General features: G+C 40.6%; 1 protein-coding gene across 4 annotated transcripts; it reads right to left on the bottom strand.

Annotated features, from left to right (window-relative positions):
* Positions 1-4490: 4490 nt before the first annotated feature.
* noxa1 (NADPH oxidase activator 1) lies at positions 4491-24530 on the bottom strand. Of its 4 annotated transcripts, none has more exons than XM_037097214.1 (18): positions 24443-24530; positions 23892-24024; positions 23376-23631; positions 22311-22485; positions 21628-21710; positions 19824-19932; positions 18163-18297; positions 15831-15938; positions 15168-15227; positions 15049-15086; positions 14772-14910; positions 13910-13978; positions 11568-11655; positions 9175-9281; positions 7270-7430; positions 6725-6833; positions 5125-5248; positions 4491-5029 (listed from the first exon to the last, which is right to left on the bottom strand). In XM_037097214.1, exons 4-18 carry the CDS (start codon positions 22482-22484, stop codon positions 4923-4925), a joined length of 1611 nt encoding a protein of 536 aa, XP_036953109.1. In that variant the 5' UTR covers position 22485; positions 23376-23631; positions 23892-24024; positions 24443-24530; the 3' UTR covers positions 4491-4922. The 4 variants fall into 4 exon arrangements, with proteins under 4 accessions (XP_036953109.1, XP_036953108.1, XP_036953111.1 ...); XM_037097213.1 differs by having other exon boundaries at positions 23474-23631; XM_037097216.1 differs by lacking the exon at positions 18163-18297 and having other exon boundaries at positions 23474-23631.
* Between the last annotated feature and the right edge of the window lie 469 nt (positions 24531-24999).

Genomic DNA, 24999 nt, shown 5'->3' with positions numbered 1-24999 from the left:
GTTGCTTGAGTTTTTTTTTCTTAGTGTTTTAGTTCCATAGTTGAGCTGCTGTGGTTGAATGGTAGATGTTTGTTGACTGAAGCATTATTGATCAGTTTGCTAACATTAAATAAATGCTCTAATATTGTACAAAGCAGTTTTCTGTGATTATTCATGCATATGCTTTGTGGTAACTGCTGTTTGTGATGCTCAGTGCTCAGATTCATTTCCTTTACTGTTCCTTTCATTTTAAATATATGACGAATATTTACATTTTAAGTGAACCCTTCTTCTGACACTCTTTTTGGTCCGGTTGTTGTTTCCATCATGTTGCTTCATATGAATGATTAAATAAATAATTTTGATTATTATTTTGAATAATTACTGTTGGTAATTATTCATTGCTAATAACCACACCTGGTTTGTACCCCAACAGCACATAGAGGCAACTCAATGTAAAAATGGTTGCATTGATATAGAGAAAACGCTTTCCAACTTGCCTGTCATTCATAAAGCACAAAGAGGGGTTGCGGCCTGACCATCGGGAGCAGATGTTAGGGGGTGTGGTACATTCCATTTATTGCTTCCAAGTATCACTTTTGTTTTAAAATATCTTAAGCATTGAATGTGCACAAGCCCTGTCCCGTTCTTGCTTGTTAAAGACATATTAATAAGGAAACTGCTCTTGCTGCTCAGGGCAGACACCCCTCTTTCTCAAACTCTCCTCGCAGAGCACCAAAGATTTTCGGACAAGACTCATTATCACACACACAGTCGGCCATAACATTGTGACCACTGACAGGTGACATGAATAACACTGATTATCTCTTCATCATGGCACCTGTTAGTGGGTGGGATATATTAGGCAGCAAGTGAACATATTGGCCTCAAATTTGATGTGCTAGAAGCAGGAAAAATGGGCTATGTAAGGATTTGAGCAACTTCTACAAGGGCCAAATTGTGATGTCCAGATGATTGGCAAGGTGGCATGTGGGGAGCGAAGGTCGGCCTGTGCTAATATTCTACAGTGTATATTTGGCATAATTCAGTGTTGCTTAATGTCAGAGAGGGCAGCATTAACTTTGTGCATATGTTCCCATTATATTTGGGTGAAAAGGACGAGAACAACGTCATTGAGAAGTGTAAGTTTACGGGTTCATCATATACTGAGCTATAAGGGCCTGTCTTTCATTGTTTTCATGTAAACAGCTGTGCCTAGTACTGTATGCCTCTGCCCAGTTCATTGTGATATTGTTAAAGAAGAGCTGGTGATGTTATATTGCGTCTGTCATTCCTATTATTAGGCTTCAGAGTTACCGATTGTGGGCTGTAAAGAACTGTACAAAATGACGGTAGAGTCAATACATCCAAAGGTACATCGCAAAGATGTTTAACCATAATTTTTGGTAATCCTAAAGTACTTTAATGTGTTAGCTTTAAATGTTAAATGCAGTCATCTTGTCTTATAACAATGTTACCCAACAGTGATAGACTGTCAGCTCTCAAAATAGCCACTAATAAGAAGCTAGTGCTTTTACAGCTGCTTTAATAAGATTTGAAGATGTTCAGATTCAACAAGGAGAAGCAAAAACATTTATCATATTAATTAGAATAAGTCAAAACGAGAGCAGGCAGGTTTATGAGCATTTAGTAGTCTACTCACTAAAAACACATATTGCTCTCTTACAGCTCCTCCTGCTTCTGTTGATTACAGTGTCCTCACAGACTACCTTGAGCTTTTTATAAATCCAAGTACTAAATGGCCACCTTTATAAGCAGACCTCTTGGAGGCGGTAGAACCTCCTTCCTTAACAGATAGCTGGATCAAACAGAGCCATGTTGGAATACAGGGTTTAGTTTGGACTTAAATAAAGTGGAGTGGGTGAATGAGGTTTTATCTTGAGACAAAATGAATCCACTCCCTCTCTGAGTTTAAATTCTCCTCGACTCACCGGCACAGCCGCCTGTCACTTTTCTTAACCAACAGTTGACGTCACTCGATGAAAAAAACACTACAATTAACAAAACAGAGTCCAGGAGATATGGAGGCTGTCTCCCACGAGAGATGGCAAGTGAGAGAGAACCCTGCGTTACGATCAAAGGAAGGAAAATCACTTCAGAGCACAAATGAACTCATCAATATTGTGTTTTGTGCAAAACTCTGTATTACAACAATGCATTATTGTAACAATACTGTTTTTGATTCACTATAATTGCACACTTAGTTGACGTTGAATCAAGTCTCCTGTCACAACAGATGTGTGACTCATTCTTGCCTTTTACAGCAGCACCAATCTTTTTTTTGATAAACAATCAAAATAATACTTAAGGTTTTTCTTTTTGAACCGACTTTTTACTGAGGTGGTAGATTATATTGGCAGTGCAACCCCACACTGGTGAAGGTCCTTAGAGCAAACCAAAGAGAAAGCACTCAGGTATGTTGCCTGTCTGTACAGAGGAGTCATTTGATGACTGACTGCTCTCACTTTGTATGTAAAGCTAGTATAGTCCTCACCGGCAGGCTCTGCGGCAGGGAAGGTGGGTGTTGATTCTGTGCATTGGGAGAGTAGAGCAGTAATTATAGGCTGATGTTTCATAAGTGATTTGAATGAAGCTCTCAGCGGCTCAGGTGCCCCCACCTTGCTGCTTTTTACATCTACCATTTGTGACGACGGTTAAAAGCACCTGACATTTCCCTCACTGGCAATGAATGCCCAGGCTAGTGAACTTCCCACAGTTCTGAAGGAGTCAAGGTCTCGGCTTAATATACAGACACTTGGACAGCTATCTTTAGTCTACCACCCAGACACACAGCGAGGAGAATGTTTAAGGTGTCTGAATTCATGCTGTATTGGCAAGGTCCTCACGAGGATGCAAGCTGGTGGCTATATATATATATATATATATATATATATATATATATATATATATATATATATATATATATATATATATATATATATATATATATATATATATATATATATATATATATATAATATGACGCTGCCACCAGCTTGCATCCTCGTGAGGAAGCTGTATCCATAGTGACCAAAGACTGATGCCATAAAAGTGTGAAAAACCATGGACCTAACATCAGGGCCCCCCCACAGGAATCTGAAGAAATACTTTATGTGTGCACACAGATGCCCCCTAAATGAAAGAAGGGCCGCAAACTAATTTTTCTTCCTTTACAGCAACAAGATAAAATATATGCATCCAGCATAGATATGTACAATAACAAAACAATTCACGAGAGAGAATGTAGGTAACTGTAATATCTGACCTAACCTACATGCACCACTATACAAGCCACATGACCATCTTCAGACCTGTTTGGCCCAGAAGTCTAGAAAGCTGAGATTTATTTTGTTGAGACCATGAAGCCTCTCAGACATCTCACTCTGCCTCACACCTGGTGGCAAACTCCAGCAAAGACATGTTTGTGTCTGTTTTTGACTCCCTGATGAATTAGTGAAGAAGTGAAGATTCGGGCCCACTGCTCCAGACAGTATGCACAGTTCAGTCTCATAAGACACTGACTTCAAAGCTGCTGTGGGCGTCTAATTGGCCTCTCTCACTGTTGCCCTGCTCTCCAGGATAATTTCGCAGAGAGTGTGTGTCAGGAAGATTAACAATATTCCCTGTAGCATTTCATGTCCGTATACTGTACCAGTTGTGTCTCCCAATATACTTAACTTTTTCAATCTATGTGAAATGCTTTTTCACTGAACACAGCTAATGATTTTATAAATTATCTAACAATTAAAAACTCTTTTCCTCACTCTTTTAATCGGGGTTGTAGGTACGCTCAGGTGATGACTTCACATCATTTTTATGGTTATTTGATAACCTAAGGGGAGTTTTGAAATTGCATTTTTAATGGCACATTTCGCGTTTCTACCACTAGTGGTCTTAATCAAAACAGAGTAAAAAGAGGTGCTGTTTGGCTCAGCTGGTAGAGCGGGCGTCCCATGTACAGACACTTTGACTTTCTGCAGCGGCCCCGGGTTCGAGACCCAGTCTGGGGCTCTTTGCCATGTATTGCTCCTTATCCTGTTTCCTGTCATATCTCATAAAATAAAAGAGAACAAAAGAAGAGTAAAGGCTGGAGGGGAAATGTACTTTACTTCATAAAATGTAAAGGTAACCTACGTACAAACCCTTGAATGAGTAACAGAATGTGAAACATGTGCTTCACTGATGGTGCACACAACATCAAATTAGCATTGCTGATGAAAATCCGTCTGATGTGAACTGAAAATATTGTTGGTGTCAGTTCTGCATGTTCAGAGTTAGGAACCCCTAACCTGTGGGAATTTGAACTGGTCACAGGCTTGCTCACAGTGCATCAGTACTGCATAATGACAGACCTCAGTGATCTGTGTCAACCTGTTAATACAATATGTAATGTTAAATTTAACCAGTGTATTTATATGCAGTTTGTGTAAACGACTGTATTTACTACTGTAAATAACATTTCCTAATAATTCACTACAGTTGATACTATATCACTGGTAAATTCACAATATATTTTTTTATTCAATCATTAAGTACACATTGATTTAAAAGGTTTCAGCATCTTCATTAAGACAATGTATCGGGATATAACATTAGACCCTCCTGTACCGAACAACCTCAGTTTGGGGTTGAGAGACCAGCATCATTGTAACCCTGGTTCATTCAACAGGATTCAACAGGATTATCAAAGTTACACCACAGAAAAGAAAAAAACAGAAAAAGTACAGCAGGTTTAATATAAACATACAATAGTCATAGTGAGCCATGACATCAGCATTACAATGGTAGCATATGAGAAGGAACATTTGAAAGCATGACAGTCATTGGTGAGTGCACTGTTGTGTTGTTCTGAGGCTGCAAACAGCAGCCATTCACAGGTTCGTTGGCTTATTAGAGATGACTGCACAGGAACACACCTGCCTTTATAACTCGAGGCTCTGGATGATGTCCATGTTCTCCCTGTAGGCAAAGCAGCTGGGAAAGATGCCGATACTACCTGCACAGTGTCCCTCCAGCCACTCGTCATTAACTGTCAGAGGGTGAAAGAGAGGAACGTAAGGAAGCAGCGAGAGAGACAAAGACTTTATGAGTCCACTTCAGTTTGAAGTCAACCCAGTGACTGACCTTCACCCAGGATGTCAATGGTGTCTCCTTCACTGAACTCCAGGTCCTCTGGGCCCTGAGCAGTGTAGTCATACAGTGCCACCATCTGGTAGAGGATGGTACGGTTGGCCAAGGGGTCCTCAGCCTGAAGCATGATAGCACAGGACAGGAAGTTTCTTTCAGCATATAATGTAAATATTGAGGACAGACTGCTGCAGAATAACACTATCACCACTGAAAGGATTCCTATAACAAACAGCTTTGTTGAAGTGGAAAATTAGGAATGCACCGATACCCCATACTGGCATCGGGTATCGGGCCGATACTGCCCTCATATTCTCATACTTGCAAGCATTCACCGATGCCTCACGCTCTGGTACCATTTTATTGCATTAGGCCTTACAGTGTATGAAACTGAAGAACGCAATCAGAGGGCGGCTTGTCATTTCTTGTTGTTATTTCAGACAGACAGAACACGGTCCGAGTCCGAACCCAGATTCCGTCCTATATGGACCTAGACCTATAGCATTTTTGGGGGGGGGCAGTGAATCAGGAAATCCACTGACCAATTGCATGCGAGTTAAGCCATTCCACAAGATGCTACACAGCCAGCCAAATTGTGCATTCAAGGACACGAACATTGTGACTCTGAATACAGACAGACAGAGAGACGTGTGAGCCAGTGACAACAAAGAATAATAACTCTGCATGGCGCTCTCAAAGACTTGATGAATTTTCCCCCAGAGTTGCTTGGATTTTTGGTCAATACAAAAAGCCAGTTACTGATGGAGGGATTGTACAGGAGTGCATGAGTGAGGTAGCTGAAATCTTACTTGAGGGGAAACAGACACAGAAATGTTATTTTTTTTTAAATTAAGCACTTTATTTTGAGATGTACAATTTTCAAAAAGCCATTTTATTTATTTTCACTATTTTATGTTTAATACATATATTCAGTATTATATGTCTGTATAATTAAATGTTTAGTGACAATAAATATTGTCGAAATGTTGTCAGAATGCTCTTTCTTTATTTGATTTGACAGTCAGTTCTTGATTACATTCCATCGTTGATACAACTGCTAGGCTACTTCAATATATATCACACTGATTCAAATGTGGAGACTGTGCAATAGTTTAATTGAGAGATTAGGCTGACTGTGTTACCTCTGTAATAGGTTTCATTGTTTAATTTGTCAAATTTCATTGCTATTTTGTCAAGTTTCATTTTGTCCAATGTGAAGACAGTGCCAGTGTGGAGGCTTTTTGTTGACACAGGAAATGATGATTATTTCTCTATATATTTTTTATTCAATTTGATTATAATTTGTTGTAACAAGCAGAGAAGAAAACAAAGCCTGTCTTCCAATTCAGTGCATCTGTAACCTCATAGATATTTTTGTGGTAGAAATATCGATATAGGTACTCGGTATCAGCAATTACACAAATGAAAATACTCGTGCTCGGTTTGAAAAAAAACGGTATTGGTGAAACCCTATGGAAAATATCTGTGTGAGGATAAACAAACCTCGCCAGGCACATCCCTGAAATCTGGCAACTTATGTCCAGTCACTAATCAATGCATCAATGATGCATGTGCAGGTGTGAATTTAAATCCTCACCTGGCACCATAGGGTGGCTCTACCAGCCTCAGCAACCTCTTGTATGGTGTAGCCTGGCTCATCCTCCCCACGCAGAGGCATCAGCACCCTGGAGCCATGCTGCTTGTGTCTGATGAAAGGAAGACATGGAGGGGAGTGGTGAGGGGGATTAGTTGCAGGGGAATAGATGGGGAACTAAAAGCACCATGGGGGCAAACATGGTTAGGCACATGACAGAAGAAATGAATTCAACTTGAGACAGCACGGATGATTACAATCATTACAATAAGGCTTTGAAGCTTGTTACTGGTTGTTATCAGATCTGATTCTGGTCCTGTTATCAATCTTTTGCGTTTTTTTCCCATGACGATGCTTGTGCTGTTTATCGCTGCTGTCATGGAGTGCACTCATATCTGTGTGCATCTCTGCAGTCTCAGTGTCCTTTGTCTCTCAGCAGACACTGGACCCACAGGGTGCAGTGGCCAAAGAAAAGCATATTTTTAGAAATGAAGCATCACTTGTTGAAATTCAAGGAGACAGAAGTGGGTTGGCAGCCCTGTTGTTACCTGAGGCGCAGCTGAGACACTGGCTGGCCCAATTTCTGTGCAATTTGTTCCTTCAGTTTACTGTGCGGTGTGTCCAGAGGGACAGACAGAGCCACAGTGTATATGTAGTGGACCTTCACAACAACAGAGCCTGTCTCTGCTCCCTGAGATCCACCGTCATTCTGGGAAGAAAGAACAGGAATACAGCTTTTATTTAAAATACAGATCCGGTCCAGTCAGTGCAAACACATTTCAGATGGTTATCGTGTAGGAATAATAATCGTGTAGGTGTTATTATTACTCTGCCCCTTGTAATAATAGTACCAAGAGGAATTTCAGTGCTAGTAGAGACAGTAGTCAGATTTTTAGTCGTAGAAGCTACTTTACATATTTTGATGGGACAGGGCCTGCCGAATGCTTTTGGGCCTTACCCAGCCCAATATACAGCAGCATAATGTAAAGTGCAAGGTGACCACTTTAATGTGTTTTTGTACTGGCTACACTTCCAGATTAGCAAGAAACTTATGACTACCATAGCTGTCTTCTCTTTTACAATACAAATATAAAAACATTGCAAAAGGGGTGTCTTGGTGGTGATAAGATGCACACATGCAACTGCAATGTCCCCATTTCAAGCCCAGCTTGCGAACTTGCGAACAACAAGTTAGACTGGATGGCATCTACTATGACTGAAAGATCAGCAGCCTAACTGTGGTGTGTATGGATTATGGATCTGTGGTGCTGAAGTATAACACAGATTTGTAATTGCTCCTTTTTTGGTTTTCCATCAGTTTTGTATTGGATCTGTACTATTCTCTCAGTTATGTACTATGTAGTCAGATCCAAACTATATTGTTAACATATACCATTATACTGTAGCAGGGTGAGCCAAACCTTTAAAACTGAAAACTTACTGGTGGACCTTGGGCCTAAAGAGGCACCTAACATATATATATATATATATATATACATGTATATATGTATATGTATATATGTATATACATACATACATACAGAATCCCTGAGAAGCAAGTGAGAAAAACATTCTGCTGATCCATTTCCTAAATTATTTTCTCTCTTGTGTTTATGTCATTTTTGCCAGCGACTTGACTGACTTGTTATGTTGCCCTCCATACTCAAACTGTAAAAAATAATTAATCATTAGGGAGCCAACATCTCTGAAGAGTCTTTTTACTTCCCAGTGAATCAAACCTTATGTCAGGCCAGTTTTGGCCCATGAACCTCACTTTGGGCTTCCTTGCGCTAAAAAAAAAATGTCACCTTTACGATCAAAGTGACAAGTGTAGTGAGACAAACAGCTGTCTGTAGTATTCCTATCATATTCCTAGAATGAAATTGTCAAATTAGAAATGGTTATGGTTTAAACATCCTACAACTCCCTGGGGAGGCATGCAGAAGTGTTTGTTAGTTGTGTGGGTGCAGACGGGGGCACCCATTGGATCACCACCCCCTTAGAAATGAACAAATCAATGACTGACCGGAACATATTAGAAAGCATCATCCTCATCAATTTGAGGATAAGTCTTCCTGTATAAGAGAGAAGCTTTTCATGGCAAATGTGGAACAGGAAGTCCATTAGATCTTTCAGACAAGAATTTATCTTTTTTTCAGGTCACAGTGGCATGCAGAGACACAAAAGAATATTAATATTCAAACGCTGAATACCTCTGCCTCCCCTGAGTGTCAATGTGACATAATCGGGACACATCAGCATTTCCTCTGCTTAGTTCAACCTTACAATGCAGTTTCTTCTCAAGTCCACACAATCCTTCTATATTTAGATCAGGGTATCAGGGTGTGTGCTTATCATGAGCTGAATGCGTAAAGAAAATATTGTTGATGTAATTGTAATGAAAACCTTTCATCTTACATAGATGGATACTACTTTTCAGAGCGAGATACTACCTGATTGCTGGCTGTGTTGGCTGTGTACCTCGGAGGCTCTGCGGCTGGCAGCGGCGCGTGGGTGGCAGTGGCGTAGGATGGAGGTGGAGTGTCTGAGGTAATACGTACTGCCAGGAAAACAGCACAGGTACAGTGTGAGCACATGCAGTACAATACTAATGGAAGGTTAGACATGTAGATGTTCTCTGAGTCTGATTCACTGTGAAAGCAGAAGACACGAACACAACAGGGATTCTGAGGAAGCTGCTGTTTTCTCTACACCCTCAGCAGGAGCAGCACTTAAAGGAAAGGTTCGCATTGTTTCAAGTCTGTCTTCAAACGATACTCACAAGGACATAAATACATTGGAACTGTTTTTTCTTGCTGTAATCATTTCCCCTATTCACACCATTGCTAGACGAAAACATCACCACTTCTGGGTCCCTGGACAGAGTTTCTTTTGAAAGTAACCAATTGATTTGTCTACCACAGACAGCTGAAGCCTCTTATTAACTTTAGCCAAACTGAAAGGGTATGCGCTCTTGCTTTGCTTTTTTGTTATCCCAAAACACTAACATTGAAATCAAAGTATGAACAGGAGATCACAGCAGGTAACCTACATCATGTTTCACTTTGTTCATACGGGCACCTGACTGTAGTTTTAAGACCAACTGAAAAGGATTGGAACCAATCATACTATTACATCTTGAGTCTCATATTCGGTGCTGGCTATTATTTCTACCGGCAATTATAGTATTCTGTTTAAGCAGAGGAGGAGTTTCAGGCACAGCTTCTGCCAAAAATATACTTCCAGGGTGCACAGAGAGGGAAAGAAAGTCTAACGAGTGAATAGAGAAACTTCATTATCACACCAACAGGTCATGGCTTGTGGCCGTCATCAGGGTCAGGTTTTTGTAAAAGCCAACAAGCTTTACGAACAAACATTTTTGGTGGACTCACCTCCAGACTGTGTCTCATTCATACCTGGTCAGCTACTCTGCAGTGACTAGAAAACTGAGACTTCATCAGCCATATCAGAACTTTGTCTGATTTGCTTTAGTTATTACTAAAATACAAAGCTCTTCCCAGAGTACTTACGAAGAAATAACTGACAGATTAGGGCCCTCAAAATAAAGATTCACCACATGTAACGTACACAGATCAGGCATAACATTATGACCACTGACAGGTGAAGTGAATAACACTTCAATGGGATATATTAGGCAGCAAGTTAACAAGTGTCCTCAAAGTTGATGTGTTAGAAGCAGGAAAAATGGGCAATGTAAGGATTTGAGCGAGTTTGACAAGGGCCAAATTGTGACGGCTAGATGACCAGCTTTCCCAAAACTGTAGCTTTTGTGGGGTGTTCCCGGTCTGCAGTGGTTAGTATCTATCAAAAGTGGTCTAAGGAAGAAACAGTAGTGAACCGGCGACAATGGGCATGTGAGAATCCGAACTGGACCAATGGAAGAAGGTGACCTTGTCTGATGAATCATCAGGTGGGTGGCTGGGTGTGTGTGCGTCACTTACCAGGGGAACACATGGCACCAGGATGCACTATGGGAAGAAGGCAAGCTGGCTGAGGCAGTGTGATGCTTTGGGCAATGTTCTGCTGGGAAACCTTGGGTCCTGCCATCCATGTGGATGTTAGTTTGACACGTACCACCTACATAAGCTTTGTTGCAGACCGTGCACACCCTTTCACGGAAACAGTGTCTCCTAATGACTGTGGCCTCTATCAGCAGTATAATGCACCATGCCATGAAGCAAAATTGGTTCAGGAATGGTTTGAGGTGCACAACAACGAGTTTCAGGTGTTGACTTGGCCTCCAAATCCCCCACATCTCAATTCAATCGAGCATCTGTGGGATGTGCTGGACAAACAAGTCTGATCCATGAAGGCCCCACCTAACAACTTACAGGATTAAAGGATCTGCTGCCAGCATCTTGGTGCCAGATACCACAGCACACATTCAGGGGACTAGTGGAGTCCATGCCTCGACAGGTCAGGGCTGTTTTGGCAGCAAAAGGGGGACCAACACAATATTAGGCAGGTGGTCATAATGTTATGTCTGAACGGTGTAGATATCTTTTTGTGAAACTAAATGTTGGGTGGACAAACTTACAGACTTACAGCCTGAAATGTCTGTCTTTGTACCCTTTATAAGACTAGAGGCAGTATCTGCCCTTTATTTTAACACCTTTCCTTTTCAAAGCAATAGCAATGCTATTGCTACAACAATAGCTGAATTTCCAGCAGCCCCCGAATCACAGGCAACAATCTGGTACAGATGAAAAAAATCTGTTATAACAGAGAGGAGGTTACTGAAGCAGATCAGAGGAAAGGATGTGAGACAGGAGGATCTGAGAGAAAGCAGAGTAGGAGGACCAGGAGGAGTGGGATTGGTTTTTACCACGAGGAGGTGCTGCAGAACTGGGCTGAGCCTTGGGGCGAGTGGGTGGCTTGAGTCCTGGTGGGAGAGGGATCCCTCTGGGAATGCTCTGTGAAAGAAGAGAAGACAGAAAGGCTAATGAAACTCCCCACAGAGTAATCTTCTACATGCGCGTGTGGTGGGGTACACTCCCCTAGTACACGGCAAGGTGTAGTGTTGGTGAATGCAGCCTTGAATCAACTCCTCCCCCATCAAATTCCCTAATCAGGGCCATGCTGGAAAAATCCTTTTGTAATGCATATTCCCACCCAAAATGTGTATTACAAGGGGCTGTCTTTGTTTGAAGCAGCTGTCCATGTGAGGAATCCCTGTTTTCTGTGCCTAGTGCCATAAGTGGTGAGTTGGCTTTAGTTTTTACAAAGTTTTCATTTAATACCTAGTGGGCGTGATGGCACAGTCCATTTCGACAACATGCCATGCAATCAACAGGTGAGCGGACATCCAGGTGTGCGCGCTACATTGGTGGAGCGAGGGCCCATTCATCGCTGCTTGCAGCTTTAAATTTGATTATTGTTTCAAATAAAACCTTTAATTTACGTTGTAACTCACACCTCTGCCTATTCAGTAACGAGCCTGTGTGTCCTTTTCTATTTCAGGTTCAAATAATTCTTGGGGTTTCCAGTCCCCAGGTGGCGCTGTATGGCTTCCCTGTGAATTTTCCCCCCTTAGTGCCCCCCGCCACTCTATGGCTGAACTGCTGTATAGCACAGTGTGTTAGAACATTTTCTTGAATATTGCCTAACACACACATTTGCTGCCTGGTCTCAGGAGTGAAGCAGAGATCAAGCCCAGCTCAGCATGAATATAATTTCGAGCATTCTCAAGTGCCACAATTACAGCTCCAACAGTCTGCGTTTGCTCTCAGAAATACACTGACTAAAGGGATTATATAGGTTGACTGTGAAAGCATTTTATGACTGATATTTAAGAATCCTGTTAGTAGGTGACCTCTAGTGGAAGTCAGGGGGCAGAAAGACAAAAGGAGCCATCAGGAATCACTTCCAGAGTCGTTCCAAAATCAAGGTAAACTTGCAATAATCAGATAAAGTAGCCCTTTGTATTTTAGTAGTGTCTATTTGATTTGTATCAAGTGTTTGTATTAATATGACAGCTATTTTTTTTTTTTTTTTTTTTTGGAATTTAGTAAATATTGACAATCAGTTTGAAACCCTTAGAGTTGCATATTTTTTTTCAGGATGGGATTTTTCCTGTTAACAGGATTTCAATAATAATAATAATAATAATAATAATAATAATAATAATAATAATAATAATAATACAGCAAACAGAGCTCTGTATTGGCATCAGCAGATATCCAAATTCAGGTATCAGTATTGGATCGGCAGTGAAAACATGTGGATCGGTGCATCTCTACCACCTATTCAGCCGTTTATGACAATGTGGAGATATTATTGGAAGGTCCTCCAGTGTGTTCAGTACATCTCCACAGTTTTGAGTCAAACGCGCTGTGGATGAGCCCCCCGACACTGCCCCCCTGTCCTCAACAACACTCTCTGCGGTTGAAACACTAAAGTTTCTGGGAGTCATAGTTTCCTGGTACCATAATGGGGGCATCCAACATCAACCTCATCATGTAAAAAGGACCAGCAGATGATGTACTTCCTCTTCCAGCTTAGACAGTCCCACCTGCCGGAACTGCCAATCCAGTCTGTTCTCTGTGCATGTTGGTCATTTTGTTTAACACATATTTATATATTCAAACATGTAGTTTCACCTACTTGTATCTCAGCCTTGTATACCTTGTTTAGCTGTATGTCATTCTATTGGAACATTCAGCATCATATAAAGAACCCGAAACTCACACAAGTGAAGATATGGTGTTAAAATATTACTTCATAAAAATGATACTTGAGTGAAAGTCTTAAAGAATCTGATATTAGATATACTGAAGTATCAAAGTCAATTATACATGTATGCATATACTGTATACTATGGGCCAATTGATACTAAGCATTTTTCAGTTTTAGTTAAACATGCACGTGTCTGGCTCTGATGCAGCATGTAATCTAAAAAGTAACTTACTAAAGTTATGAAATAAATGTAGTGGAATAAAAAGTGAAAAACATGTGTCTTCCAAATGCATTGGGGTAGAAGTATAAAGTAGCAGAAAAGGAAAAAGTACAATTACCTCAGAACTGTATTTAAGTACAGCGCTTGTGTAGATGCACTGATTATACTCCATTACTGGTAACATTAACAACAACAAAGTCAGATTCCCTGTATGTGTACACACATTTGGTCTGTAAAACTGAGTGTTTGAGTGACTGTAACAAACACATTACATTTTCCTTTTTGCCTTTGGACATCTTGACATCAGCAGGCTCGAGCAGGGACACTGGCAGAAGTCCTCTCTGAAAGATAAAGACCTCAAAATCAGAGACAGATTTATGTGGTGTGCCACCAGGGGCAACAGGCTGTGGACACCAAAATCCTCAAAAACCTGAGGAGGAATAACTGCATATAAATTACACATGGACACTTTTATTATTCTGTTTCATTAAACTGCAATAACTGACTTTCTTGGATACATTGGGGCCGCAGACAGTTGTTGTGAACAAAACACTGACACCTTTTACATTCCTGTGATGAACCTTGTTTCTAAGCGCACATCCGGCAGACACAGAGCAACATGATCATTGGAATTATGCTTGTGTCCACGCGAGGGAAGTCCAATATTCTCTCTCTTTAAGCTCTGTTTCGGTCTCCACTGACTCTTAAGAAAAATATCTGGTATCTCTGTTGCTGCTACGTGCTACACTGTGTTAACCATCTAGCCTTACTGTTTGTCATTTACTGTTGAGCAGGTAGCAGGAGTATAACACAAAGCTGCTATCTGTTTCTGTTTATGCCGCATACATTTCTGCATGCCAAATGAATGATAATATTGCTCCATGTCTGCTGGGTGTATACAGTGTGCAGCATGCTGCCATGTTCACTTTATAAGAGAATAGCATGAAAATGTTGTGTTTCCAGCTTGTTCTGCCCCCATAGGGCCACAAAGTATCTATAATACAGCCTTACTCCTCTGATCTAAAATGTAATTGTATCTTAGGTGTTTTAAAGGTTTAGAAGAAAAAACAAAGGACTTTTTTCAGGACACAACATTTACACTGTATCTTTGGCTCAGGTTCTCTCTCTCCTCACCTCTCCATCATATATGACAGTTGCCATTCCATCCCTGTCCTCCTCGCCAAATAAAAACACCATTGCCCCTCCTGGCACAGTCAGCTGTCCCGGGCCCCGAGCCATGTAAGGGACCCGCATGCGCATGTATCGAGAATCCCTAACAGATAGTGAAAACACAATATATGTCATACATCTACAGTCACTGGTTTACTATGAAGTCTTATTCACACAGGAGGATCACTGTCTCATCAGCTCAGATTAGTTACATTTCTATGTGACTGGTGATAATACTTACTCCGCTCCAGCCATCTTGGGCTCGTAGAAACCAGGTTTCTGTGGAGAGGACACTGACAGTTAGCAAAGGAAGTGAGAGACAACCACAGATTTATTCGTACTGACACTGGTCATTCTCACCTGCAGCCTCAGAGGTTCAAAGCCTCCAAAATCATCATTAGGAATAATGGAGGAAATCACCTAGAAGAGGACATCATACATTACTGAATTCTGTCTTATTAGTGTGTCTTATTTCAGAGGTTGCAGATTGAATGGGGAGTTTGAATGGACCATATATTGTTCCGGATGGAATCAAATCATTTGGATTCAGTTTCTTTCAAACTTAATCTAATTTAATCTTGATTAAAATAGTATTTTAATCAATAATGTTTTAAAAAATGTAGACATGATACAAATGACAATTCTATATCATGACATAGTAAATCGAGCTATTTATACACACACTGAAATGTGTCAGAAATTTGGTTAGCACTGCTATGGAAGGCTGTGCTGTCATAAATCTACTGAGTCCTCTGACAGATTACAGCACTCTCCAACCCTGAACTGATATAGCCTTAACTTCTCTATGCTTACCCAAGTCAAGATCAGTTACTTAGCTATTTTATCTTAAATCTACATCCTATTTGCTCAGACTGACCAACATCGACTGGCCCTCCACGCTTGATATGTCATGGCCACATTCAGTTGTCCAGCTGCCATCCCTGCCTGTCTCGCCCCACTAGCCTTACAAATAGTTACTAGTTATTCAGCCATGACACAACAGTCACCAAAGGGATACTCTACCTTTGCCTTGCCCAGGAAGTCTCTTTGCGGCAGCTGCTCCACATCCTGTTTCCTGGGACGAAAGACCACACCCTCAGGCACCAAGAGAGGAGCCAGGACTTCCCCCCTCTGTTATGAAAATCAGAGTAAAGTGTTCCTTTTGACTGCGAATTAAAATTACATATGCACTGACCCTCCAAAGTTGCTGTTTAAGAAGAATAAAATCACAATTTTAAGTCAGAATATGTGGTCAAAATATGAGATAAGAACATTCACAAGTAGCAATAAAAAAGTTACTTTCAGTACTGTGCTTGTGGAGCTGTGACCTGAATCTGTACTAGCACACAGACTCGACATTAGCGGCGCCTTTTTTTTGTTCATACTGAACCAAGCACTATGGAAAGTCTGGCACTACGGAACTAAAAGAGGAGTTACTGTACACATTATGACGTTGACATCTGTGTGTTTTGTTCCATGTGCTTCCCCTGGTTTCCACCGGTAGATCTAAACGTGTATTCACCTGTTTATGATCATATTGATGCATTATAGAAATTGACAAAATTATGTTTTTTTTGGTATGATTACATGCATGATTACCCTGTCGGACTCTTTTGGGGGAAAGTTCACTGAAGTCTGGTTGGGAGGGCTTACAGTCATGGTCAGTGTAAGTTTCTTGCTCTGAATCACATCACATAATCACTGCCATTCAACTTCAGAGGCCGCCTGGCTCTGCTGCCAGGGACAGATGCTGTTTTTCATGTGGAAATGTGACAAAGAGTTGGTAGAATAGACAGGATGACAGAAGTATGGATGTGGTATTTTTTCCTCATAAAAATCGCCAAAGACTCTACCAGTTACCGTATTTCTGTTGTTTGGTCCTGTAACGTGGCTCTTTGGGTTGCAGTGTGGGACATTTTTTCTTTTATTTGATGAGCATGTTTGAAATTTGGTGAAATGGGCCACTAAATCATCCGTTAATGCAGCAGTGGTAAATAATAGAGACTGTACACTGTAAACCTGTTTTCAAATGTTCTTTAAATATTAAATATTCATGACTGGATAAGCTACAGTCCAAATACAACATCCTTAGTAATTATTTGAATTTAATGTTCATATACTCTGCTCATCTGACCCTGAGGCTATTATCAGATTTTGATTCAAATTTGTTCTGATTCCTCGTTGGCGTGAGGAAGTGCCTAAAATCATGTTTGCCAATTCATTCATCCAACTTTTATTTAAATCTTGAAAAACCATTGAGGGCAAGCCCTTATTTTCAATGATGTCAAGAGCATTAATTAAAAGCAAAATAGTGGCAACGATGTGATAACAAACAGAAACAATGAACATAATCACAGAGTGAATAATCAGAGTGGGTACATGAAAATGATAACAGATAAGAAATATGGCAGAACACAAACACAATGGGAAAAAGTGCTTGAAAATGATAAGAAACTGCAGCAAACTAACGTGACAAAAACCATAAAAGATAAATGTAGTTAAAAACAGTCCCATTCAAATGCTGAGTAGTTTGAAATCAGTCTTAAACTGACCTATAGGTATAACTGTTTCAAGTGTATGAAGCTACTAATTGAGCTTTGCTCACTTCAAACCAGTAAGAAGACAATTGACAAAGCACAAACAGAGAACCCTCTCAAGGCTGCTAACAAAGTTGTTCTAACTTTGGAACAAAGAGCTGCATTACTGTGTCATGCTGAGTCAGAACCAGATTCCCAGTGCCCTTAAAGGTTTAAAAATAAAAATGTTAATTAAACTTGAAGGTTCATACACGGCATTGAATATAAAAAACCTTAGCTGCAGGCCTACATACTTGATTTCCTCCAGAGTTATCAGCCACATCTTGGAATCCAATGCATTGCACTTAATGCTCTTTTACCTTAACAGACAAAGTGCTTTCCTTAAGCATTCATACAAACCAGCAAGCATGCTGCATGCTCATTAGGAGCAGCAAGGGGTTCAATGTTATGCTTAAAGGGATATTCCGGTGTAAGTTTAATCCATGGTCTAACACTAGGTAAGCTAGCGATCTGCAAACTTGATCTCTTGAGGGGGGGGGTCTTACTCTGTGTCACGTTGTGTTAAACCATGGATTAAATTTACACCGGAATATCCCTTTAAGGACACCTGGACATTTTGGGCAGGGGAGCCAGGGATCATAACATCTGCAATTAACCAGTGAGCCTTCGGCACTGAGCTTCTAATTAACAATCAGAAAAAAGATTTTTGACATGTGTGAATAGGTTTTGAATCATGGGAGATTAGAGTCATGATTTTGATGTGAATCAGCTTTTTTTAGGCACAAGAGGAGGTGTTGTGACAAAGCCGTGACACTCACCAGGACGCTGTCCAAAGCCACCTCTAAGTTTCCCCCTCGTCCTCCTCCTCTCTCCTGGGAGGTTGACATCAGGACCTCCCTGGCCTGCTCCCACTGGCCCATCCGACAGTACACAGCCGCTGCATTATGCAACACCTTGAGGACACATCACTGTCAGACATTACATCCCACAAACTTGAATGTTTTCTTAACTGCTGTGTAAAAACCTGCTTAAAGTGATTTCACAGAAACGCTGAGGACCATAAACGGCCTGTATGCAGGCCAGCACCAATCATATAATGATTACTCAACTCAGATCTTTACAAAGCTTCTTCCTTTTTGGAATAAAAAATGTCCATTTTAAGACACACTGGAAGAGGGAGCTATCAGCAAACAGCGTCCCGCTACAAAGGCTGAAAAGCAGCATTCTTATTCAAGTATTCATCAGGATGATCAGACGTGTGTGATTTAAACAGCCAGAGACCTGTGCCAGTTTCTCAAGTTCTCCCACCTTGAAGAATAACATTGTTAGAGAGATGTTGTGGGGTGCATTATTGTTCCTTTTTTTTACCGTGCAATGTTCGGGTAAGTGCTCCAGTTCAGTTTCTATTGTTGTATAATTCATAAATACTTTCCTGTGATGGCATTTGCAAAACAATAGCTGCTTCTCTCACTGATGGAGACGTTCCAACAACTACCAGCTGAAGATGAAGGGGCAGCTCGTCTAGAGAAAAATGCACCTCAAAAAGCATCCACTGATCATGCGAGTGATGATTCCTGAACACAGATATCTAGTATTTTACAAAATGATATGAAGTTTTCGATGCATTCACTTTGTGTTTGGAGTGAATTGTACACATTTTGACCAAGTGTCAATTAAGTCTAATATATCCTCCCCAAACAGCCAGTGTATTGACTAAAAAAGCAATGTAGACACCACATGAGAGTGTCTGTGTCACAGCTCTGAGTTCTGACGGATGCTAAAAGTCACCAGGGAATCCAGATCTTTTCCTCTAAACCCTCTGCTTCATGGTTTTTGCCTCTTTAGTCATGAAATGGAGCAAACATTTGTGCTAACATTGAGGACGTGCATTTTTGCTTGTGATTTTTTGTTTTGCAGGATGAGCTCACCACTAAAGATATTTCTATTTCCAGGAAAGTAGCTACTGTTTAGGTGGGTGCAAGTATGCATTTTGAGGGAACTTGAAGCTGTCGCTGTGGGAAATGCACGCAGGGCGATGTCTTTTACCACCTGTCTCAATTGAACACTAATTCTGCAATCATTCATCATATCACAGGTGTATGACGCCTATTATGTCTGATGTTGTGTTTCCATTGAAACATGAAGGACGTAAGCATAATAGCTGCACTCAGTAGTTCAGCTGTTGCATTGGCACACTGTCTGTGAGAATGTCTTATCTGTACTTTGAGAAATATGAGGTGTTGTGTAACCTCCTCAGCCTCCATCAATGAAACTTTGTTCTACCCAGGTGTGTGTGACACTGGAACTACACAATGCAGGTGATGACACCTCATATACTGCTTTGTTTCCATTCCTCAGTAGTGTCGAACCTCATGGGATTAGATCTCCTTTTAGTGTGTGAGAGGAAGCGTGCTGAAGGGTGGTATTACCCCGTGTGAGTGCAGGTGCGTGGTGTAGTGTGTGAGGCTGAATGTCCGACCTGCCAGCTGTACAGTTTGAACCGCAGTCCCAGCTGTTTGTAGTCAATGACCATGTTCCCTCTCATGTGCTTCTGTGCCCAGATACAGTCGGACAGAGCCTCCTCCAACCTGGACAGACACACACACACAGATGTACAGCACTAAATGAAAACAAATGTTGTTTTACAGGTTATGCGTCTGACTTTCTTCTGCAGGCGCATTAACTTCCTTGATTCTTGGCTGGTTGCCTGGCAACCTCACAGTGATGAAAGGTCTGCAGCAAGTGGCTGTGTCCAGTTAAGAAATAGTCCACGCATAACGCAGATTTGCATTCATGGTACTAATGAGAGAGGTATCAATCTTCTCATCAAAGTCTCACCAGGATTTCAAATAAGCCTTGGTGCATTTCCCAAAAATGTGAAACCAATTTTTGATACGTTCATGCCCTAACTACCAAGTCCAACTGATAAAGTCACTGGAAAATATTCAACAAACCCCCTGTCTGTCAATATATCAAATCATACCTGAGAATAAAACCCCACATCTACCAAGCCTGTGGCTTTAAACATATACAAAATATATATTAATATATATAATATATATTCAAAACTATGTTGACTTTATTTTACCATCATCATATTGCAGTGATTAATCTTGCATAGTTGCAAATAGATACATTACCCAGCATTTCCCACACATTACAAGGGCGGTCTGCCCAGGTATATTCACTCCTGCCCATTATATTCATCCTAAATGCAAGGAGTGTTTTTTTTTGGTCAGCTTTATAAAACTAAGAGCTGGCAAATAAAGCAGATAACGTTGATGGTAGAAAGAAAACACAGAAGAAAGAGGTGAAGCCAGCCAGTGTGTGTGCATTAAGTTGGACAATTAAAGAAAAACTACGTAAGGTAAACTCTTGCAATTCTGAAGAAAGACAGCCGCCCAGCCGCCAGCAAAAACAAGCAAGTATCCAACAGGAAAACCCCACCTCGCCCCTTCACGCCCACTCCTCCAAGATATATGGACACGCAATTCCTGATTGCCGTGTGGGTCTCATCGGCAAACTGGGAGATGTATTAACAACTTGTTTGTCACGTCCACATTAACAATGTGTACAAGCTCTTTTAGCATTTTAGACTAACAAATACACACATAACTCACATAACTTCATGTTTTTGTTGTCAGATTGCTGATTATAGAATCTACAGGAGTGTTTTGGTGCCGCAGCAGCTCTGTCATTGCGCTCGGGGCTGTGTGCTTTGTGTTACCCAGATAGCAAGCTATGCAACAATAGGGTCAGAAGCTGTGTTCTGGGGCCTCTGCACACTGTTATTTCTCACCACCACGAAGACATCTTTTTAGTATTTGGACATTTTGGCTGCACGTTCTCTGCCATTTTAGTGCCACTTACATCACCCGTGAAAGACAATGAGTGCAGGTAGGCTGGTATGTAGATAGACAGACAGGCAGTCTGTCCAATCATCACATACAAGCCAAACAAGACGATGGGATAGGCTCACTAGAGGCCTGCAACAGCCACAGATCCTGGATGTTCTACTTTTCTTTTAGTTTGTCAGAGCGTCTGATTTATTCATTGCCGTCAGGATGATTTTATACAAATATAACATGTAAAAAACTTCCCAACCCGAGCTTTTAGGAAGCAACAATAGCATTTTATGTGACATTTAGAGCAATAGTGGCAATCACAGGATGATAGCACCGTGTTTTCCATCATGCCTTACTATCTGCGACTGTTTCAAAAGTTAAATAATCTGTCTTTACTAAAGCAAAGACTATACAGGGGAATGGGGTGCTGCCTCCTACCTGTCAATCTGCATCATCACTGCTCCTCTCTGGAAGAAACCAACAGCCAGACGTTCATCCTTGGCAAGGGTGAGATCTAAAGCCTGGAAGTAACAGCGGGGAGAAGCGAGGTAGGATGGACACAAACAGATGAAAGTATTACATTATGTAATAGTGTAAGTTTTTAACCATGGTGATATTCAAACTGGTGTACAGTGGATCATGGCTCAAAGATTGACTGTCCTGTTTAAAAAGGAGCTGCTTGGGGTTTGGCTTACTTTTTTCTGACACTTGATTTTTCTCTTTTATGCTTTTTAATTTGTCAGTATGTCCATGACTATAGACTGTTTGACCATTTACTATCTAAAAAACAACTGTTCTTACGGTAATCTGTCAAGTCTGAAGCTGTATGTCTTAAAGGGGCAGTTCACCCCAAAACCAGAAACCAGTTTTATAATATAACTCACACAGGTTCAAAATGTATAAAAAATAAAACCATAAATAGAAAATCAATTTCATTAATTTTTTAACCATTTATAAAGCCATTTCACTGGTTGCAACTTATAAACCTGTATCAGACACTGGAACAGCAATTTCATGGGTTGTAATCAAATAACAATACAGTGGTGTCCGACAGTTTGACCCATTTAAATAATTGTTAGGAATTGTCACCCTTCCACCACCATCACCACCACCAAACTGACCCTCACGGCCTCTTCCAGCTGACCCAGAGCCAGGTGAGCTGAGGCAGCATTGAACAGAGTGCGAGAGGTGGGTTCACTGATCTGCTCCAGTGTGGCCAGAGCTCCTTGCCAGTCCTTGGTGTCCACCGCCTGCACTGCCTCATTCCACAACTGCAATAACTCAGTGTAAAGCATTCTGGGCAGCGGAGACAGGAGAAGAGCAAAGGATAACAGACATGTTTTTTTAAGAGATGCTCTGAATGTGTTTATTGAACTGCTAACAAACTCGTTCTTTAAAAAATGTTTGATCAGATATCATTCACTCACAAACAATCACTTGTTGGGGGAGGTATTCAGCATGCGTTACTGAAGTGCCAGAATAAAAAAAATTACAAAAATCAGTCCTGAAACCACATTTGTACTTTAGTAAAAGTTAAACTTAGAATCAAAGCTGTATTATTATAATTGGTGTATTACCACATTTTAACATTACAGCTGATAGAGTGATATCAAGTCTGTACTGTTGTAGTTTGAATATGTCATATTATATAATAAGGAGATGTTTTGGATGGAACATTTCATCTGCAAAGTAACATTTAATGACTGCTATCTAGTGAATGTGGAGTATAGAAAATACTACCAAAAGTAGCTCAAAATTGTTATCAAGTACAGTTTCCAAGCAAATATAATTAGTAACTTTTAAAAAGAGCAGAAAATAAATGGATTGTTAAATAAAGTTGACCTCAGTATTTTGCTGCAGTAGACTAACTGAGTGAGGACAAATGGCAATGGATTAAGTGTTAGTTTAAATAAAACAGTTTGGCAAAGGAGGAAAAAGAAAGAAAATGAGAGCGAGGGGTGAGGGACATGAAGGTAGACTGGCTCAACAACGAATTCATAGAAATTCTTACACCAAGCCTTAATCTAAAGTTAATAAATACATTGTTAAATTGTATTTATTTATTTATTATTATTATAACAATACAATAAATGTGTAAAAGAAAAGAGAAACCTACAGAGAAACTGAAGAGATGTTAATAAGTAACATTCTACACAATTTAAGTGGAATACTTCCTTGTACCTTACCCTGGGCCTATGTGCACGTCGGTCAGGTCAGTTCATACAGGTTGGATAGTTCAGCAGAGAAACCTGATAAATCCTCTCTACTCATTCACACTGCTCACCTTGTGCTCCTGGATAAGAGGCTGCTGAGAGCTCAGTCAGTGTCCAGCTGTGCCTGCTGCCTTCCACACTGTGCCAACAGGGAAGTGACGGTGAGTGAAACCTGCCTCCTCAGGAGTCTCCACCCCCGCTGCTACAAGGAAGTCCTCCATCCGCATAACTGGAAAACAAGCCACACAGGCACACTCAGGAATTCACTTGCCAGTGTGGCACGTACGCATAACAATTACAACATCCAGTCACACAGCATTCGGTCAAACCTGTTGGACCTGATACCCTATGAGGAGAGATTTTGTTTTGCTTTCCAACTGGTTAATTTCTTACAGCAGATGCATTGTTTTAGGATTTACTGCAAGTGTCAAGTCAAAGTTATATCACAGAATAATGTAGACAATAGATGACGTTTTGTAAATGTCTTACAGTTCTGCAACACCGTTGACCTGCGTGGACAAACCCAGGCTACTTGACTCTACAGACAGGTGGAACTATACGCCAACGCTTGACTCGCAGACTGTCTTAAAAAAAACTCCATGACTGTGAAATCCTGCATTACCTGTGAAGCAATCGCAGAGGTTAAGGTTTTTTCACCAGGTCTAACTCTACTGATTCATCATATCATATTAACATACTGTAGTGAGTTCTAGTTACTCTGGAGTTGACTCATAATACAATTACTGTGATGATTTGAATAACATCTTGTCAGAGTGACCTTTGTACTTATGGACGTTTCAGAGAAGGAAGTTAAGAGGAAGATGACTTTCCTGAAGTCCCAGCATTTTGAGAATAAACTGATACATTTACTCAGGCATTATACAGAAAATAGCCATGATTTATATGGCAGAGCACAAACCTCAGTTAGGCCAGTTGTCCCCTTTAATTCAATCAGGCCTAATCAAATATCAAATTGAAAAATGTGTATTTCACTCTGCAAGATCCAGACTTTTATTGGATCTACGTGAAATTGTACTCACTCAAGTACAGTCATGGTCAAAAGTTTACATCCACTTGTAAATACCATGCCAGTCTTCAGTTCCAGTGATGTCCACAGCTCTCATGTTTCTGTGATGAATGAGTGGAACATAAACGACTTTGTCACAAAAACATTCAGGAAGTTTGGTTCAGTAATTAATCTATTATTGGTCCTCTGGAAACGTGACCAAATCTGCTGGATCAAACATATACATACAGTAATTTAATATTTGGTTAAATGTCTCTTGGACAATTTTCTATTTAATTAGCTGCCTTTGATAACCACTCCTCTTGACAGAATCAGTGAAGCTTCCTGGCACGGACTCGCTTCTTCAGCACAGCACACATGTTGAATACAAATATAGATTCATACAAACATTACGGTATCTGGTTGTAACAGTAACTCACATTTCAATTTCATATCAACACACTTGTTAGCAAGGAAATACAGAAACACAGGTTATTTATACATAAAAAGAACTCCTCTCCCCATGTTCTGTAGGAAATAGATAATTGGAGCTGATATTTATCTGTCCTGGATTATAGTGATGTTGTCTAC

The sequence above is a fragment of the Acanthopagrus latus genome, chromosome 5, assembly GCF_904848185.1.
Source record: "Acanthopagrus latus isolate v.2019 chromosome 5, fAcaLat1.1, whole genome shotgun sequence".
NCBI classification, from domain to species: domain Eukaryota; kingdom Metazoa; phylum Chordata; class Actinopteri; order Spariformes; family Sparidae; genus Acanthopagrus; species Acanthopagrus latus.
Note: the sequence above shows the minus strand (reverse complement) of the source record. Positions and strands in the feature narration are given on the sequence as shown.